This window comes from Symphalangus syndactylus, chromosome 23, assembly GCF_028878055.3.
Source record: "Symphalangus syndactylus isolate Jambi chromosome 23, NHGRI_mSymSyn1-v2.1_pri, whole genome shotgun sequence".
Lineage (NCBI taxonomy): Eukaryota > Metazoa > Chordata > Mammalia > Primates > Hylobatidae > Symphalangus > Symphalangus syndactylus.
In genome coordinates, this window is record NC_072445.2 from 25937306 (window position 1) to 25957950 (window position 20645).

General features: G+C 41.6%; 1 protein-coding gene and 1 pseudogene across 5 annotated transcripts in view; both read left to right on the forward strand.

Annotated features, from left to right (window-relative positions):
* Window positions 1-18396, forward strand: part of TMEM14A (transmembrane protein 14A) — a 38300-nt gene extending 19904 nt beyond the window's left edge. The window contains exons 1-5 of one of the 5 annotated variants that reach the window (XM_063632154.1): window positions 668-859; window positions 6700-6785; window positions 11273-11374; window positions 13521-13608; window positions 18016-18396. In XM_063632154.1, the coding sequence (XP_063488224.1) occupies window positions 6716-6785; window positions 11273-11374; window positions 13521-13608; window positions 18016-18097 (342 nt within the window). In that variant the 5' untranslated portion in view covers window positions 668-859; window positions 6700-6715 and the 3' untranslated portion in view covers window positions 18098-18396. Of the gene's footprint in view, window positions 1-667; window positions 860-6699; window positions 6786-11272; window positions 11375-13520; window positions 13609-15449; window positions 16029-18015 lie in introns of those variants that run through there. The other 4 variants (XM_055263619.2, XM_055263620.2, XM_063632153.1 and 1 more) reach the window with 4 other exon arrangements.
* On the forward strand, window positions 18135-20218 carry LOC129473276 (protein SREK1IP1-like; annotated as a pseudogene).
* The last annotated feature ends 427 nt before the right edge of the window (window positions 20219-20645 follow it).

A 20645-nucleotide genomic window follows, 5' to 3' on the forward strand; every position in this document is an offset into this window, starting at 1 on the left:
GCACTCCAGCCTGGGCGACCGACTGAGATCCTGTATTTTTTAAAAAAAAAGGTCAATTTAAGTTTCGTTCCTGGGATTAAGCGGATTGCCTTGGATTAGGCAAGGTTTTAAGTGCTTTCCAACTCTGGAATTCTGTACCTTTCCCAGTAGATACCTAAGCCCAGCAAATCCTGGGCATGAAGTTTAAAACTAGGATCCTGATCTCCCAACCACATCTGGATGATCCCATAGTGTAATGAAGGGTGCTTGGGCTTTGACACCAGGCAAACTTGGATTTTGACCTGGGACAACTAAGTCACTTGACCTCACTGAACCTTAGCTCCCTCCACTGACAGCGGGGACAATCTGCTGGAGGGTGTGTAGAAGACTTCGGGTTGCCTTTTAGAGGTTCTGGAAATGTCCCTTGAAAGATGAATGGAGTTAAAAGTCTTCGCCTTCTGTAATTTTGGCTGCTTGCAAACACGCTTCCTGCCAGTCCCGCTCCGTCAGGCGGGAGGCAGCAAACCCCGGCCCTGGCTCTAGGACAGGGCCGAAGGCAGGATAGACGGAGCAACGGGTCCGGCTGCCGCCGGGATGTTGCAGCACAGCGCCTCCTGGCTGCCTGGCCTACAGGCCGCCCGGATTCAGCCGGTGGGCATGGACCGGGCGGAGCCCTACAAGTCGAGAAGGGACACAGCGCATGCGCGCGGCAGGAAGGGCGTCTCCAGGAGGGAGAGGCTTCTGCTCAGCGCGAGACGGCGGGGCGCCGAGTGGGACGGCGCTGGTGCGGAAGCTGCTTCCGGACTCCAGGTACCGCGCTTGGCGGCAGCTGGCCCCTGACTTGTGTCTTTTCAGCTGCAGTGAAGGCTCGGGGCTGCAGGTGAGCTGTGCATTCCGCAATGGAGACCTTCCTGCTCTGAATTTTCTTACACAACCGCAGAAATATAAGGGGCGTTGCTTAGCGGGCATCCCCTCCCCCGCGCCAAACCTGTACAACAAACGATGATACAGAGGACCTTGAGGGGATTTTGCAGGGCATCGATCGGTCTTACCTCCGCGGTATCATTTTTCTCCTCCTCCCGAGTTTCTGCCTTCTGGTATCCCTAAATATCCCACCTATCCTGCCTCTACCTTCCTGGAACTGGGGTGGTGGGGTGGGCTCATGGACCATTGCAAAATGCTTGGCAGGATTTTAACCTTCTCAGCACCACCCAGACCCCACTCGAAAATGTGCCTTTTGTGCGCGCCAAGAGCTCAAGGGTAGGTAATTGTTATATCTTTATGAAAATGCTTTTTATATAACAGTTTACCGAAAATCTCTTAGTTCTCCGAATTTTGGAGGATTTGGGGCGGGCAGTGAGGCTGTCCCCTGTCACCTTGTTTTGTACCTGGTATGGTAAATCGTTTTGCTGCATTGCATCCAAGATGCGTTTTAGTCCTTCCAAGGCTTGAGCATCCCATTTGTGATGAGAGCGTGTGATGTGCTGTGCACATCCTCTCCCACCTTATCCCTTCCATGTTAACACAGCCTCTGGCTTTAATGTGTACTTCTGGCCTGGCCACATGGCTCCGTCATGGAAAAGGCGATTCTTTTGTCTGAATATTCTCTGTGAGAACAGAATCTTCTTGCAAGCATTGGGAGTAGATTTATTTTGCCTCTTTAGAACAACAGTCAGTTCACTAAGGAGATTAAGGGGCTACCTGTTTCCTGGCAATAAAGCTGTATTGGGTAGGTCAGTTACAGAATGTCTTCAGGCAGAAGCTGTTCCTTTGGTTCACTCACTCATTTATTCATTTAACAAGTATTTTAAGTACCTGCCTTGTGCATGGCAGGGTTCTTGGTGCTGTGAGGAGGACAAAGATAAACTGAACCTTGGTTTGCCCTCAAGGAGCTTGGTTGGCTGAGAGTTGGGAGAATCCCAACCAAGTAAAAGGGTATGGGTCCTCAAGAGAAGATCGCAGGAAGAGCTGGGGGGCTCAGGATGGAGTGGAATTAATCCTTCACAACAGCTACTTGGCTTTGGGAGAAAATTAGGTCTAGAAGTTACACCTGATAATGAAAGAACTCTCATAAGCTTCAGATCTGTATGTAAGGGTGTTTTCCGGACTGTGTGTTGGGCGTCTCAGACTGAATACATTCTAAACACGTCCCATCATTCCTAGCCACCTCCCTCTTCCCCGCCCCCCCCCCCCACACACACCTGCTGCTGTTCCCATGTTCTCTGTCTCAGAATAGCATGAGGCTCCTCGACTCCCTACTTCTCCTAATGGTCTAAGCCAGATGCCTAGGGGTGAGTCATCTCTGATTCACCCCTGACTTTCCCTTCCCACCTCGAATTCAATTCTGCTGATTCTACCTCCTGAACTTCTGAAATCTGTCCACCTTCTCTCCATTTTCATTGCCATTTCTCTAGATAAGCCTACCGTTATCAACTAAGCTCTTGCGTAGTTTACTGCAACAGCTTCCAGATTTATCTCCCTGCCTCACTTCACAACCCATCTTCACTACTGCAACTGGGAAGTGCTTGCTGGACATTAAATCTGATTGTGAGGCTCCCTTCAGTGATCCTTCATTGCCCTTAGGACGGAACCAGACTCCCTTTACGGGGCTTATGTGGGTGTACAGCCCTGTCTTTCTCACCAGCACCCTCTCTTTTCACAAGCCCCTTGCACTTTTCATTTTGAGAACGTGCTTTCTTGTGCCATTAGGGCCTTGCACATGCTCTCCCTTCTGCCAGGAACACCCTTCCCTGCACCCTCTTCACTTGACTTACTCATGCTCCCCTGTAGGGTAAATGCACCTGACAGCAATAATTAAAGCATACCCTTAGAATGACCCCGTGTGGCAGATGAACCCGAATGTGTTTTCTGAACTAGGGAACTCAGGCCTGCCCAACCCAGAGATTTGTTTCTTGTCTATGAAGAACATCTGAGCCCCTGCCCCACCTGTCCCATAGAACAGGGGCCATACGGGGAACTGAGGCCTTGAATTTTGAGTTACATCAAGGTTGCCAGGTGGAGGTCATTGAGGGGAGGGTGTTAAGTGAAAATGCTGCATAAATTGCATGATGTTTGCAAGCAGTTGTTTTCCTGCCCAGCTCACCACCACTGGACTCCCTCCTCTGTTCGTAACCCCCTAATGGGTCTCTTTTGGCCTCTTGAACCTGTTGCCTTCCTTATTGAGGTTAGTAGGCGTTTGGCACAACATCTCTCCAAGTTCCCAGCTGGGACCCTGTTTTATCTGGGCATCCTTAGGCTCCCAGTCCTTGCTGGGTGCCACTCCTTGTTATGGTACCCACACCTCTCCTTTTAGGGCTCATTCACACATCTGCCTCCTACAGCTGTGTTGTACTGTAGTTCCTGGAGGACCAAGGCCATGTCTTAGCACTTACCATTGCTTCCTGCTGCCTTGCCTAAAGAAAATGCTAAATAAATAGCTGTTAAGTTGAATTGAGTACAAATATATGTTATAATACTATGGTATGATTCATTAACTAAATTACAAATTCACCCTACCTCAGTTTGCTCAGTGTGCTGAAATAGTAATAGCCTTACACACGTCAAGCTCAAAATAGGTATAAGGGTGAATGAGAAGAATAATCATTATTATTGGAGCAGCTAATATTCGTTGAATGCTCAGTATGTGCAAGGCACTGTTGTAAGTGCTTTACAGTATTAACTCATTTAATTCTCAGAACAATCCTATAAGGTAGATATTTTTGCTATCCCTATTTGAAAGATGGAGAAACTGAATTATTGAGGTTCCACAGCTAGTAAGTGGTGGTATCAGGTTGGAAGATAGCATATGGTTGGCTCCTTTAGAAAGATAGTAAGTAGGACCAAACATGAGAAGTTCATGGGGCTGAACATTGTAAGTTACCAGATGGAACACAGTGCCCTGTGGTCACAACTTTAAGCTATGAAGAGCATGTGATTGATCCAGAACTCAAAACTCTGAAGAACGTGTTTGGTTTACATATCCACTTTTTTCAGCAGCTAACTCAGTTATCAGAGGTGATGTTGCATAGAGGTTAGGACTGAGACTTCCCCAAGTCAGAAATCTTTGTTTTGCTGTATAACCTTCAGGCATTGCTTGCATTCTCTGTGCGCCAGTTTCCTCATCTTGAAAATGAGGATAATCATGATAGTACATACCATAGGGTGTGGTCATGATTACATGAGTTGATACATGTAAGGCACCTAGAATGCCTTAGAATGGCACCTAGCACATAGTAATTGCTCAAAAACATTATAACCTCTCTATTATTATTATTTGTTTAGCCATCATTCAGTCAGCAAATGGTTTTTGGACCCAGGTTCTCCCCACAGGTTACATCCTACTGTACCACTTCTCGGGCACAGATGAGCTCTCCTGTTTTAATTCTCCTTCTTGTAGATGCTGAGCATTTTTCAGTGTTGCTGCCTTTTTGGTGCTGTCATCTCCTGTGCCTCAGATTCCCTCCCCCATATTCTTCCTCATAGTAAGTTCTAGTGGATGACTCTGAGATCAGCTCAAAATTCTTCTTCTTCTTTTTTTTTTTTTTTTTTTTTTTTGAGACGCCCAGGCTGGAGTGCAGTGGCATGATCTCAGTTCACTGCAACCTCTGTCTCACAGGTTCAAGGGATTTTCCGGTCTTAGCCTCTTGAGTAGCTGGGATTACAGACATGCACTACCATGCCACGCCCGGGTAATTTGTTGTGTATTTAGTAGAGACAGGGTTTCACCATGTTGACCGAGCTGGTCTCAAACTCCTGACCTCAAGTGATCCACCAGCCTCTGCCTTCCAAAGTGCTGGGATTACAGGCGTGAGCCACCTCGCCTGGCCCCTTTTTCTGTTCTACATTAATTTATTACCAATTGATAATGGGAGATAAAAGGCCCATTAACCTAAATGATAAGCAATGAGAAAATTATAAAAATATGCAAGGAATCTCATGTACCATCCCTCACATTTACAAAGATAATTACCTTCCCTGTGGAGGAAATATAGATGTGAGAAAGCTCAGAAATAAAGGCACCACTAGAAGTCTTAGAACTTAAAAAGCTGTAAGGAACTCCAAAACTCTTTTCATCTATTCTCCTAACTTGCAGGGAGAGTTGAGGGTGAGGGAGGGGCATGGTCCAAGGCCCAGTGGCCACATCTCTAGCCTGTGGCTGGCACGCTATCTATTGCATCTGAGAGAATTGTGGGCAGGGTTTCAGTGGAACTTCTCACCACTGGGTATGTTTCAGCTGCTGCTATGATGCACAGCAGGATGTCATTGTCATCCATTTAACTTTATGCTGGGTCTATATTGTATTCTTTAGTGATTTGCCATTGATTAAGTGTGGATGTCTCTGCTACCACAGAAGAGCTATCTTGCAAGGAAACTAATGACAAAGCCATTATTTAAACTGTTCAATCTCCAAGAAGACATCCACCTGTAAAGAATGAGAGGACTAATATCTGTACAGACATGAAATAATAATAAGATGGAGTTGTGGAAGTTAAGGAATTTAGAGGAGGAAGAAGCCATTTGCTCCAGATCACTTTGATAGTACAGACTAGGGTCAAGGAAATTAGGAGGTAATTAATAAGGGTAGAAATCAGGGGAGAAGGTTCAAAGGGAGGTGGGATACAGGAGATAGTCGGGTTTTGGAGGTGGACGGGGAGGGAGGACATTTCAGTCATGGAAGTGAAAAGTGAAGATTGTAATGTCACAGTTCAGTGAAGAGACCTGGCTGACCAGAGCAAAAGTTTTATTTGGGGAAGTAGAAAGAATTGAACAGCTGAGAGTATGGCAGATCTTGAAGACAGGCAGAGGAGAATCACCCTGAGGTATCCCCCAGAGTGTGCTTAACAGTGATGAGGATGAAGGGGAAAGTAGAGGGTTGGGAGAGGTGAAGTTTGAACCTCTTTTTTCCCTTGAGACAGGGTCTCACTCTGTCATCCAGGCTGGAGTGCAGTGGCACAATCACGGCTCATTGCAACCTCAACCTCCCGGGCTCAAGCAATCCTCACAACTCAGCATCCTGATAGCTGGGACCATAGGTGCATGCCATCACACCCAGCTAATTTTTTGTATTTTTACTAGAGATGGGATTTTGCCATATTGCTCAGGTTGGTCTCAAACTCCTGGGCTTAAGCCATCTGCCTGCCTTGATCTTCCAAAGTACTAGGATTACAGGCGTGAGCACCATGCCTGGCTGAACTTCCCTTTATTTAGTAGATTAGAGAAATTAATTTCTGTAATTCTGTGGAATGCCTTTGTATTAGTCATTCTCACACTGCTCTAAAGAACTACCTGAGACTCAGTAATTTATGAAGAAAAGTGGTTTAATCAACTCAACTTCTGCAGGCTGTACAGGAGGCGTGGCTGGGGAAGCTTCAGGAAACTTACAGTCATGGTGGAAGGCAAAGGGGAAGCAAGCATGTCTTCACATGGCGACAGGAGGGGGAGAGAGCATGAAGGGGGAAGTGCTACACGCTTTCAAACATCCAGATCTTGTGAGAACTTTAGATCATGGAACAGCCCTAGGGGGATGATGCTAAACCATTAGAAACCACTCCCATGATCGAATCACCTCCCACCAGGCCCCACTTCCAACACTCAGGATCACAATTCAGTATGAAATTTGGGTGGGGACACAGCCAAACCATATAAGCATATCATTTTTAGATACATTCCCTCCCCAAAACTTTTTATTTTGTATAATGTGTCCTTTCCCCCTTGCTTTAGAATTGCAACCTTGCCAATGGACCTGATCGGTTTTGGTTATGCAGCCCTCGTGACATTTGGAAGCATTTTTGGATATAAGCGGAGAGGTAAGCCTAACCCACATTTTCATGAAAGGGAATTAGTGGGGGTTTGGAGGTTGTGCTAGGTCATCTGAGGCTCTATAAGTAGGATGAGAAGCTAAAGATGCCTTAGAGGTGGCTGAAGATCAGCGTGTCTTGGAAGGGACTCATGAAAGGAAGAGGCTTCTGTGGGGTTGGGCATGACAGAGTGTTCCAAGCTGGGGGTTCTGGGCCTCTCTTCCACCACAAAACTCTCACTTCACTTCATTATCAGTTGCATAGTTAATTGATTTAATCTCCCTCCAGACCACTGCTTATTATTAAATGAGGTTGTTTTTTTTTTTTTGCTTTACATAATCGTGGTACCAAAAAACTGAGTTATGTTGATCCTGTGTTTGCAATGAAAACATTGTTAAATGTTCAGTTACCATATCCAAAGTTGTCTCTTCACCTTTGTCCAAAGAGGGGGGGCGGGCGTAAAACCTCAGGTAATCAATTAAAGGGTTTTCATGGAGAAAAAGGAAAGGTCAAATTTTTTTATTTTTTATTTTAGAATCACTTATAGTCATGATGTCTCCTAGTTATCTTTCATATATATATATGTACAACCTTTAATCATCTTTCTGACAAACTGTCTCTTACATTTTAATGAAATTTTTTAAATGAAGTTTTTTATTTCAGAGGGTATTGTATTTGTGGCAGTGGCTGACATGAATTTGAGTGAAAAAGCCAGGTCTACATGGTTACCAGTTAGCTTCCTTACTTAAAGGCTGCTAAGAAGTCAAAGACCAGAAGCACAGTGTAGCTCTTGTAGCTGGGGGGTCTGGCAGGTAGAATTGACCATCTACGATTCCTTAAAACCTGTAATTCACCTTGGAGTTTTGTTCATTGCTTCTGTCTTAATGTATGTATTAGAGGTATGTATTTGAAGGAAAAAAAAGATAATGGCATCAAAGTAAGACCTGTAAACCAACTACTCAGAGGTTGATGTTTCACAATCTACTTTAAAAAGGACTCAGTTTAAAATGCTGATAAGATTTTTTTTTTTATTTCATTGTCAAAGACAATGTCTAAATAACTTCTATTACAGAACAGAAAAGAACATCTGGGCATTTTTGCCTGCCTTTATGAGAGGGGGAAAGAAAGTGGGGAGAGAGAGAGTGTGTGTGTGTGTGTGTGTGTGTGTGTAAGGAATCATTTTCTTCTAACTCACATCTCTTCATTGTTTACCAGCTGGTGGGAACAAATGAAATCACATTAGCTGTGAGGTCTCTGATTTCAAGGGCTTGTTGTCCACCTGCACAATATGGTTCCTTGGCCTCCTGCAAGAGCCCCCCACTAAGTGATCCTGGAAACCCCCAAGGGTATTATGGGTTCACAAGGAAGCTCACTTTGTAGTATAATATGGGTTAAAAGCATGGGCCACAGAATCAAGCATTCCTGCATTCTAGTCTTGACACTGCCACTTACTAGCACTGATACTCAGGTGAGGTGTTTCAACATCTGGGCCTCAGTTCCTCACCTGTAAATTAATCTGTTAGGATTAAATAAGATGATGCATGGTACACATTTCACATCGTGCCTGGCATAGAATAAAGTTTTAATATTCTTATTTTTTTCTGCTGCCACTGCCCTGCCAGTGGGTGGTCTGTGAGCCATGAGGCATAATACCTTTTTCTAGTTTTGTACTCTAGTTTTGTATTATGTTCTAAGCTGCCAGTGGCTCAAATGTCTTAGAATGTGTGTGTAAAGTGAGTTAACTCTCCTTTGACTTAGAGCTTCCCTAGATATGAGTCCTGTGTAGCTGGGCCAGGAGACCCTTCTACGGGACAGTTATTAAGAATAATCTTGGGTGGGAGAAAGATGTGATGTCGAAATGGTGTTTGGTGGGAGGACACAGATGTATGCAAATCCTAAACTAGACCAGCTGTGAGACACAAGTTGGGTTAAAGGGAGAAGCTGATAGATTTTTATTTTGATGGGGGCATGGTGGGGAGAGAGGGCAGCCAGTGTCGGGACACAGGATGCTGAGCACTGTGCTTGCCTGGGTTCACCCCTCCTCCCAGGTAGGTCTCCAGAGAGGTGGATGACCAGGAAGATGCTATGATATGGAGACTCTTCCGAGGCCAGGTAACACTGAGTGCCCAGAGCGAAAGAGGGCCAGATGGCATTCCCTGCCTTGTCCCACACTAGGGCTGAACCAGACCTTACACCTTCCTACTCCAGTTGAAGGGAAGGGCACTAACACAGCCATCCCTCCAGAGAGGTGCAGGTGCGCTTGCTGGGCAGGCAGCTATTCTGAGGACCACAAGAGCACCTGCAGGGAAGCTCCCAGATGCATCTTTCAACTCCTTTTAAAACTCCTCTTCCAAGACTGCCCCACCCAGATCAGACATCCCAGGAAGTGGGAAGGAAAGAGCTTAGAGCTGCTTTTCTTGTAGCCCCCACTATGGGGCACTGAGCTTGTTCTCAGGATCTTTGCTTCCTTCCACCAGCGTGGCTTTCTTGTAAAACAGCCCATAGTCCTGCTGCCTTCCTCAGGCAAGATGAAATTTCTCAAGAACCTTCCTGGTTCTCGCTGCTGGTGAGCCTGCCCCTGCTGTTTGCTATCTGATCTCATCAAGACTGAGGTGTGGACACTGCCACTTTCTCCACATACTTAAGTGTGCATGTATGGTGGTGGTGGGAAGGGTGGGGTGGGGTGATCCCAACAGTAAAGAAATCTTCAGGGTATACAGAAAGAGCATCATAGAATCTCTAGGTGAGAAGACACCTTAATGGTCACCTGGTTGTGCATTTCAGAAAGTGTTTTAATCTCCTTAACAATGTCCTTATCTGGCATCTTCTGCTTGAACATGACCCATAACAGGGATGCGTTCAATCAGTATTTATCAAGTGCTCCTATGTACCTGGCCCTGTGTCTCGCCCTGGGGAAAAAGCAATGAGCAAAAAGAATGGCGCTCACAAGTGAGTAAGGGCGGACTGACATTCAGTCCATGAACAGCATATAAACATACGATCAGGAATAGTGGAAGACCATGATGGGGGCCCTCCTTCAGAATGGTGGGTCGGAGAAGGCAACACTCAAGCAGACATCCGAAGGTGAGCTACACTTGGCCAAGTGAACAGTGCAGAGACAAGCAGTCTGCACAAGGAACGGTATGTCTAAAAGCCATGAGGAATAGAGTTTGGTATATTCAGAGAACTGAAAGAAGGCCAGGGTTCCCACAATATAGCAAACTGGATTATTTTTCCTAAGAGCTTTGGGAAGCACTAAGGGTTTTTAATTAGGAGAGTGACCTGTCCAGATGTATGTTTTTAAAAGATCATCTTACTGTGTTTGAAGAATAGCTTTTGGGGGAAACAATGTGTAATTTAACATTATCTCCAACTGTAACATTCTTAGCCATTATATATATATATATATATATGGCATAGATGATTAACCCTGTTTTACAACTGCTAAAACTTAGAGAGTCTAAGTGACTTAGCCAGAGTCCTTTAGCCAGCAAGTGAAAGAATTAGGACTAGAACCTAGAGTGTTTGTCTTCTCATTCAGGATGCTGCTCTGGTGTGTGTGTGTGTGTTGTGTATGTGTTTGTGTGTGTGTTTGTGTGTTGTGTGTGTGTGTGTGTGTGTTGTGTGTATGCATGCATGTGCTGCAGTGGTTCTTAACCCTGGCTGGACATTTGAATTTCCAATGGATATTTTAAAAATAGAGATACTTTGACCCTACCCCCCAGAGATTTTAACCCAATAGATTCTAAGTAGGGTGAGTTCCATGAAGCAAGGGTTGTATGTGTCTTATTCATAGTGTCACTGGCATGTAACCCACTGTTCAGTGCACAGAAAGTGCTTGGTGTTTGTCACAGTGCTCTGGGGCGGGTGTGTGGGTTGGGGGCTGGGAGTGTACTGGTGGGGTGAGTGCATAGGATAGGGACTGGGTAGCTGGGGTCAGTACTCTGATTCTTCCTCTTTCTGGTAGGGCCTCCATTAGTCCTTGAGTCCTGACATCTTGAGGCTTGAAGGTTTGTTAATTATTCAGGATGGAACCATTGCTTGGTTTGTATAGCACTTCTGTCTTTACCTCTATAAACTCAAAATGCCTTTGCATCTTAGTTTTTATCATCACAACCTCATCGCAAAAAGGAGGCAAAGAGAATAGGAAAAATTTAAAAAGAAGGGCTTAAGGAAGTTAAATAATTGCTCAAGATCATGCAATCAATGTTCAAGCCACCAGCACAAGGCAGGTTTTCTTATCCCCCCAAGTGACATTTAACCCTGCTGCACTGCTGTGCCCTCAGGGCTCCTTTGCCTTGCATTTGGATTCAGCAGGAAACAGTCATCTCCTAGAAAGTATCCATGAAGAGGCCTATTGTTAATTTGGCTTTGTCCAGTTACTATGCCCAAGTAGGGATACACTTGAAGGTGCCTGTATCATACTAGAAGTAATGGAATGAATTCCTTTCATTTTGGGATTCTCATTGTAAGCCCATATTTTTTTCCCATCCCAGGTGGTGTTCTGTCTTTGATTGCTGGTCTTTTCGTTGGATGTTTGGCTGGCTATGGAGCTTACCGTGTCTCCAATGACAAACGAGATGTAAAAGTGTCACTGTGTAAGTAAGGCATTTTTCCTGGTTACAAAGACTCAAACATTGGAGGTGATCTTTTTGATACCCTATGCTAGATATACTAGAACATATTTAGTCAAATGGCAAATGGCCATATGCATGTGTTGAGGCCGAATACAACACTTACTCCTTTCTAGAAAGACCTGATAAAAAATGATAGTACTGCTACCAGGCCTTCCAACTCAGAAGAATATTTCTATAAAAGCTTGTTACTAGAAAAATTGAATTAGGAAAAGCAAGGAATTATTTTCAGATTTTCTGCTAACTCTCCTAAATGCATATTTAGCATAGTTTTTACATTGCTATGAAAATAACTAAAAAAGAGACAGCCTTGCATTATTTCATTTAATTCACAAACAGCTTTTAGATTCTGCACTGCCTTAAGACTTAACCTAAAAAAGCAAGGCTGACGCTTTTTTAGCTTCTTCCCTCGTTAAGCTTAATGGGAGAATATCCGCAGAAAAAATGGAAACCTATGTGTTTAAAGTCACCAGGACACTTGACTTTCAAGTGAGATACACAGTGAAGGTTTAGAAAACTATACCAAGGACATTTTCTCCAGTTGCTTTATTATTCAAATGCCTTGGTCGTGTATGGAAAAAAATATAAATGAAGACAAAATTGTTCTATATTTGAAGGAGAGAGAGAGATTTGGATTTTTTTTTTCTTTAGTTATTTTTATAAGGGGCTAGGGATATTTTTAGTAATGAGGTTGTGTTAGATGTATCAGCCAGATATAGTGATATTAGGATTTTTATTGATATGCATTTAAATAGTTCACAAGTATTTATTGTCAGTCATTTTTTATATCAATAAGCAGTTTTTCTTTGAAAGCTGTTTTTAAATTGTGGCATTGATGTCCTAATCTCTTACATAAAACTACCTCTCCCTTCATAGGTACAGCTCCAAAAAGGCTGACATGATGATTCTGAATAAAATACTGTTGCTTAGACTATTATTTAGTCTCCAGGCATCAAATTCTCCAAAATGGAATGCTACCAAACAAAACCAATCAGCCTTCTTTTTAGTATTTTTTTTATTAATCAGATCTTACTTGTAAAAAGATACATTAACTATTTTCTTTATATTCAGTTAACTGAACATTAATGAGTGTCTCTTGTGGGTTCAAGTGTGCTACTTAGCGTTTCTGAGGGAAGTTGAATAAAGCTCAGTGCTAGCCTTCAAGGAGTGTTCTTTGAATAGAAATTTAGGTTAGAAAAAGACTTTCTTAGCTAGGCGTGGAGGCTCATGCCTGTAGTCTCAGCACTTTGGGAGGCTGAGGCCGGTGGATCACTTAAGGCCAGGAGTTCACGACCAGCCTGGCCAACATAGCAAGACCCTGTCTCTACTAAAAATACAAAAATTAGCTGGATGTGGTTGTACATGGCTGTAATCTCAGCTACTCGGGAGGCTGAGGCAGGAGAATTGCTTGAACCCGGGAGGCGGAGGTTGCTGTGAGCTGAGATCATGCCACTGTACTCCAGCCTGGGTGACAGAGCAAGACTCTGTCTCAACAACAACAACAACAGCAACAACAAAACAAAAAGAAAAAGAAAAAGTCTTTTTCTTTTGAAGATATTTCAGGAATGGATTTTAACATGTTTGTTTACCCAGAAACCTTTTTGACAAGATAGATGATGGGAAGTGTTTTCTTGTTTGTTTTGTTTGTTTTTTGTTTTTTTGAGACAGAGTTTTGCTCTTGTTGCCCAGTCTGGAGTGCAATGGCGTGATCTCAGTTCACCACAACCTCTGCCTCCCTGGTTCAAGCGATTTTCCTGCCTCAGCCTCCTGAGTAGCTGGCATTACAGGCATGTGCCACTATGCCCTGCTAATTTTTTTTGTATTTTTAGTAGAGACGAGGTTTCTCCATGTTAGTCAGACTGGCCTCAAACTCCCAACATCAGGTGATCCACCCACCTCTGCCTTCCAAAGTGCTGGGATTATAGGCGTAAGCCACTGGCCCGGTTATGAAGTGTTTTAATAGAGCACTTTGTCTTTTGAAGACAATGGCAACTCAGTACCCATCCATAATAGTTGTAATGTTAGAAAGCTTTAAATGGTACCCACTGTTTTCCCACAAGCATTGATAACATGTTTGAAACTCTGGTTCATGAATTAGTTTGGTTTTCAGTTACAGCTTTCTTCCTGGCTACCATAATGGGTGTGAGATTTAAAAGGTCCAAGAAAATAATGCCTGCTGGTCTGGTTGCAGGTTTAAGGTAAGTAAAACTATTTTGATCAATACTTTCCTCTGCTGTTGTTTTGAAATGCTGAATTTTTGGGAAACATCAATTTTAATTTGAAAGATCAAAGTCCTTTTTGTTATAATAAGCATGACAGTGAAAACCTTAAGATAGCATGGATTCAGTGGGTCTTTGATATTGATGTACCCATGAACATTCTTATTGGATACGCATAGTGTTGCTGTAGTATCTGGTCACATAGGCATACTTGCCTTTTTCAGAAGAAAGAGCTAAACTCAGCCTCATTTTTCCTCAAGATTCACCCATCTGCAACAGTAAATGTGTCCATTTAAATCTAATAGTCCCTTTTAGAGAGTTTGACAGAATGACAGTGTGATACAGTTATTTCAAGTTTTTAAGGGAGAGAAATTTAATATTTTTAAGAGTTTTTAAGAGAGAAGTTTTAATATTTTTTAAAAGATAAACAGAGGGCCTCATGTTTCTCTTAATTTGATCCAGTAATTCTATCCATGAGATTAAGCATATTACCAAATAAAAATTTAGAGATAACATTTTAAAAATTTCTCCAGAAAGCTAGCTTTATATGTTGAAAAGCCATAAACATGTTTATTTCCTTTGATAGACATTTTCACCTTTTGGAATTTATTCCAAAGCAGTGAGATATGCACAAAGACTGATATTCATTGTAACTTTATTTCTAGTGAAAACACAATAGACTGAAAAATTAGGAACAACCTAACAGTTCACCAGTAAGGAGATGTTTGAAAAAATGTTTTGTCCATTTAATGGAATATTGAATGAGCATTACATTTTTATGTTTTCAAAAATGATTTGGTGGCATTGGAAAATCTTAGTGACATAATAAGGTATAAAAACAGGATCAAAACAACCAAATATAGTGTGATTTAAAAAAGTTTGTGTATAAAAAAACAGGAAGGAAATATTTCAAACTGTTAGTAGTGTTTTTCTGTGGGTGATAGTGTGATGAATAATTGTAATGTTCCTCTTTCTACTTTTGTGTAGAATTTTCTAGTGTGACTATGTATTATGTTTCAGGGAGGGGAGGAAGAGTGTGATTACAAAAGACAGCTTTCCAGTTATAGGCCTATTCTAAAAGTGATACTTGGTGGTGGGAAGAATCAGAGGTAGGGTTTATGGGCTGGGTGTGGTGGCTCATGCCTGTAATCCCAGCCTTTGGAAGGCTGAGGCGGGTAGATCACTTGAGGTCAGGAGTTCAAGACCAGCCTAGCCAACATGGCAAAACCCCATCTCTACAAAAATTAGCCGAGTGTGGTGGCAGGCACCTGTAATCCCAGCTACTTGGGAGGCTGAGGCAGGAGAATTGCACGAGCTCGGGAGGTGGAGGTTGCAGTGAGCTGAGACTGCATCACTACACTCCAGCCTGGGTGGCAGAGTGAGACTCCATCAGAAAAAAGAAAAAAAAAAAAAAGAAGAAAAAAAGAAGTAGGGTTTATGGATCCAGAAGAAGGCCTCAGTTAATAGAAAGTAGCTGAGATTGAATTAGTAACTGCCCCAAGTTGGTCCTCGATTATTTTTTCAAGTTGCTTTATTTTACTAGCTTTTGAAAGTTTGTTTCTTCCCAAACTTTTCTCTTATAAACCCTCATCCAAGGTTTTCAGGACAGCAGGTTCCGATTTTTCCTTATTCATTTAGCGAACATTTTAAAGTGGCTAATTCAGTTACATCTGGGATGTTTTAATCCTCCAAGGGGTTGAGCTGGGAGAGCCCCAAGCCAAGGATTAGTAACGCTGCTGGGTAGGCGAGTGCCTGGCCCTTTCTGTCTTACGCCAGATAAGAGTGACTCTCCCTTTGTCTTTGTTTTATTTTAAATCCAGCCTCATGATGATCCTGAGACTTGTCTTGTTGCTGCTCTGAGCATCTGGAGGAACAGAAAACTAAGTTCATGTCATCCTGCTGTAATGGGCAGAGCATATTTTTTTTGTATTTAAAAGATAAACTTCAATATGGAATGCTAGAAACACAAATAGCACTGTCACCTCTAATATGAACATTAGTTTGAGGTAGTTTTTTTCTAAAGCAAAAATTTTTACTGTTTTCTAATTGTCAAGCACTATTTTCATTAAAAGTGTCTAATGAATCATGATACACTCTTCCATTTGTTGTGTCTGTTTTTTATATATTTGGTATTTTTTGAAAATTCCAAATACTCATGTCTCAAGTAAGCTTAAACTACAACTTGTCACATAAAGGAATTCTTAAGTGGACTTCACAGAATGCTAATGTATCTATTTGTCATTTGTGTTATATTTGAAATTATTAGAAATTATGCTTTTTCCATTTTAATTGTATTGCTGCCAGTGCTATTTTTTTCTTTAAAAAATTTTATTCTTAGCACATTCTTATGTCCTAACTGAATGTATTCAGTATTCAAATAAAAGACATTTTGGTTCAAACCTGTTTCTTTCATGTTAGTTTTTCCTCTGAATACTCAAATCATCTTTGACATTTAAATATTCAATTATTAATGAAAAGGGTTGAGAAGGAGGGTTTATTTAAGCCAACATTCTACTTCCTTAGGAGTAGATATTTTTTCTCTCTGAAAGAGTAACAATTCTGAAACAAACTGATTTTGTTTCAAATTACCACTTTGTGTTTAGGCATAGTTATAACTTTTAATGTCCAAGGCACTTTTAGGGCCCAAATTGAACATCAGGAGACCTGAATCCCAGCCCAATTCTTCCACCCACTTGATGCTCTTTGGAAGGTCATTTCCTTTCCCTCTGACTCAGTTTCTCATTCTTAGGGAGGAATTGAACTAAATGATCAACACTTTAGAGCTCTAAAAATCTACAGTTCCTATCCTGTTGGTTATGTGCAGTGGTGTCATATTTCAAACCCTTTCTTTAAGTGAAAGCGTAGGGTCCTCAACTGATAACGGCAGAGTTCATATGGTTCTGTTAGATTGGTTACCTTTCCCAACTGACTTTCAAGGAAGTTGTTAAACTTTCAGTGATAAGTAATTCAATTAAGGGAAGGAAAAAGCTGTACCTGTTGAACCGAATAGGAAATCTAGATAAAATTATTTGACATTCTTAAAAAAATCCCAATTTAAAGAAGAAGAAAAAAAATCCCAATTTAAAGAAGAAGAAAAAAAATCCCGTAAATCCTAGTGGTGGCAAAGAGGTTGTTACCACAGGCAAGGCTGGAAAAAGCCATCATCATTGAGGTGCACTGCTCACTTGCTAGCTGTCAAGAGATGACTGAGGAGAACCTTCAGATTCAGACTGACAGCAGCTTATAGTCAAAACTGATTATGATACTGAAGTAGAAACTAACTGTGAAATTGATCCTAGAAATACATGCTGTGTCTGCAGAATACTCTAGTGATTGAAAGTTTAAGAAACTGGTTTGAAGCCATGCTGTTCCCTGGACTTTTCCCAAAAGGTTGTAGAAGTGAATGATAGTGATGTGTGTGCTTTTTTTGTTTTGTTTTTAAAGAAATCTTTGGCATCCATTTACATATTTGTGATTTTACTCTTTTGCAATACGTAGAATCCAGAAGGATTCATATTTGGATGGCTCTGATTAATTGGTGTTTTCTTGTTTTATGAAAAGTAGAAGAGGCTCTCTAACTTACAGGTATTAGGCAGTTTATTTCCTCATGTTTTAGTACTTTATTACATTAATGTGGCTTTATGATATTTTTATGGGTCTGCTACCAATGCATAGTGAAATATTTACTACATTTCTTAGACTTTGTTTCATTTGTTAATACCTAGCTACTGTAGTGCTCATGTTTTTAAGAAACATGCCACGTTCAAATTTAAATAATGTTCTTCACAGTCTCAATGGATTCTTCATCCAGTGGAGGCTTCCTTTGGCTTCCAGGTTGGAGAAATTTATTAATTGTGGGGATGTGGTTGATTTTGGCCTTGAATTTCTAAAATGCAAAATAATACTATCCAAGAGAGAAGAATATAACAAAACAAAGTAAAATGCAAATGAGCCACATTCTGGTGGAGGTGGGGCATAATTGGGATTTTCATACGTTGTGGACATTGCAAAGTGATACTGCCACTTTGCAAGTTAGCAATAGTTCTCAAGAACCACAAAAATGTTCATAGGCTATTACGAAGTGATTCCATTTTAAAAATTGTGTCCTAATGATGTAATCTTAAAAGTGGTGGAAAAATCTATACCTACAAAGATATTGTTGCAACATTATTTATAAAAACAAACATTCTAAAGCATCCTGGCATACAATAAAGAGAAGTCCTCATTTTTCTTATGCCAGAAGCATTTTTCATGTTATGTAATCTTTGAAAACTTTAAGTGGCTGCATAGAATTCTATCCAATGAACGTATCCTCATTTATGTAGATGTTTCTCAGTTTAATATTAGACATTTAAGTTGTTTATGATTTTCACTATTTAAAATCAGGTTAGGCTGTGGCACGGGTGAAAGTGGCCACTTTGGCGGTGCCTCGTCCTCGCAGCTAATGAAAGGAGGAAGCATGTTCTAGAAAGCCAGAGTCTCCAGCGACCCCTCTTACCACCATCATGGCAGTCCCAGGTTGCAACAAGGACAGTGTCAGAGCAGGCTGTAAAAAATATGGCTTCCTGGTCACCTGACTTTTGAATGCTGCAACTTTCTCCAAGTAGACCCCAAAGGGACATAGTTTTGGATGTCAGCAGTGCAAATAGTGAAGATTGATGAGTAAAATGAAGAACTGAATAAATTGCAAGCATTACAGGAAAAAAAGAATAAATGAAGAGGAGAAGAAAAAGCAAAGAGAAAAGCAATTTTTTTAAAAAAGGAAAAGGTCTTATTCATCCAGTTCCACTGAAAAGGACATTTCAAAAGAAACAAAAATATCAGAACAAAGAAAAGAAAAAAAAGGCTGGGTGTGGTGGCTCACACCTGTAATTCCAGCACTTTGGGAGGCTGAGGTGGGTGGATCACGAGGTCAGGAGTTTGAGACCAACCTGGCCAACATAGTGAAACCCTGTCTCTACTAAAAATACAGAAAAAAAAAAAAAATTAGCCGGGCATAGTGGCAGGTGCCTGTAATCCAAGCTACTTGGGAGGCTGAGGCAGGATAATCACTTGAACCTGGGAGGTGGAGGTTGCAGTGAGCCGAGACCACACCACTGCACTCCAGCCTGGGCAACAGAGCAAGACTCCATCTCAAACAAAAAAAAAAAAAAAGAAAAAGTAAATCAAAAAAAGGAAGCCAGGTGCAGTGGCTCACACTTGTAATCCCAGCACTTTGGAAGGCAGAGGCAGGCGGATCACCTGAGGTCAGGAGTTCAAGACCAGCCTGGCCAACATAGTGAAACCCATCTCTACTAAAAATACAAAAATTAGCCAGGCATGGTGGTGTGCACCTGTAGTCACAGCTACTCAGGAGGCTGAGGCAGGAGAATCGCTTGAATCCGGGAGGCAGAGGTTGCAGTGAGCCGAGATTGTGCCACTGTACTCCAGCTTGGGGAACAGAGCGAGACTTCCGTTTCAAAAAAAAGAAAAAGAAAAAGAAAAAAGGAAAAGCATTCTTCAACCCCTACTTGTTATGAATCCTCCAAAAAGTAACTGAGGCTTTGGCTTAAGCCATTAAAGATTTGTTTAAAAATTATTTGCCCTTCCTTGGAATTTGCTATATATTATGCTTTGCAATAAATCACAGCCTTTTCCATATAGACATTTTTCATGTGTGGGACCGTTATCCCTCTGGCAATATATTTTTAATGTGCCGTGACTGTAAAGTATTAAATCAGTCTTGTTACTTGATAGCCATGCCCCAAGTATAGCTATTTGTACATACTAAACATATCATTTTTGATGTTTGTGTCTCTGTGTGTTTGGCTAGTGTTATTACTTCCTAAGTTGATTGTAAAATGGCTTTACTAAAGTCAACACAGGTCATCTACCTAGCAGTTAATGAGTATTGCTGAATCAGGTGTCCACCTTCCAGTGATGAAGTGAGGTATGGGGTAATGTTTCGCTCTTGACACTGAAAAATTTAATAGCTTTATAAGATGTAATATATAAAGATAGTGAAATTCTTTACTGTTGTTTTTTAAATCTCTAGGGTTTTTTTTTTAATATCATAGAAGATGAAGCTGCTTAATAGTCTTGACTAGGACTTTTAAAATGAATGGTGTCTGCGGAAAGATGATCATGAAAACATTTAAACAAAGTTTCATTGTTTTATGAAATGCAGAGTTTCTAGTATTTGCCTCCTTTGTTTTTGTAACAATTAAAATATTTCTTTCTTGTTAAAAAAGGTTATTCTGAACACAATAAATGGAATATACATATAATCAAGAAAAGGTTCAAAAATAGACTACATTGTAAAGAAATGAGGCAGACTAACAGTGTCAAAACATGTTTATAATGTAATATGGGTCAGGTGCAGTGGCTCATGCCTGTAATCGCAGCACTTTGGGAGGCTGAGGCAGGAGGATCATTTGGGCCAAGGAGTTCAAGACATCTGCTTTCTTTTATCATGTTATGTTTTAGTTTACCACATTATATTGAAGTTACCAGTCTATGCGCTTGGTTTCACCAGGAGATAGCTGCCTTGAGGGCATCTTTGTATTTCTAGCACAGGCCTTGGCATAAAGAAGTTAGTAGGTTCATAAATGATGGTGAATGACTGAATGAAAGAATAAGTGGATAATACAGATTCATTCTCCCTGCAGTTCTTGGGAGCTATTTGGATAGCATTACCTGTAGCAGAGGAAAGCCGAAGAGGACACTGGGTTTGTACTCTTCAGTCATTAACATGACTTCAGGTTGCTGCATATCGCCCAGCTCAGCTGATTGCCCACAAGAAAATCTTGTCTGTGGTCTCTCAGTGCCTGCATGGTGGTTAATAAGGAAAAGGTAGAAGATGAAGGACACACCTAACATATAATTTAAAGTCAGCTTGATTTGGCAGAAAGTCTTCTAGAAGTTAAAAGACCTGGCTTCTAGGCCGGGCGCGGTGGCTCACGCTTGTAATCCCAGCACTGTGGGAGGCCGAGGCGGGCGGATCACGAGGTCAGGAGATCGAGACCACGGTGAAACCC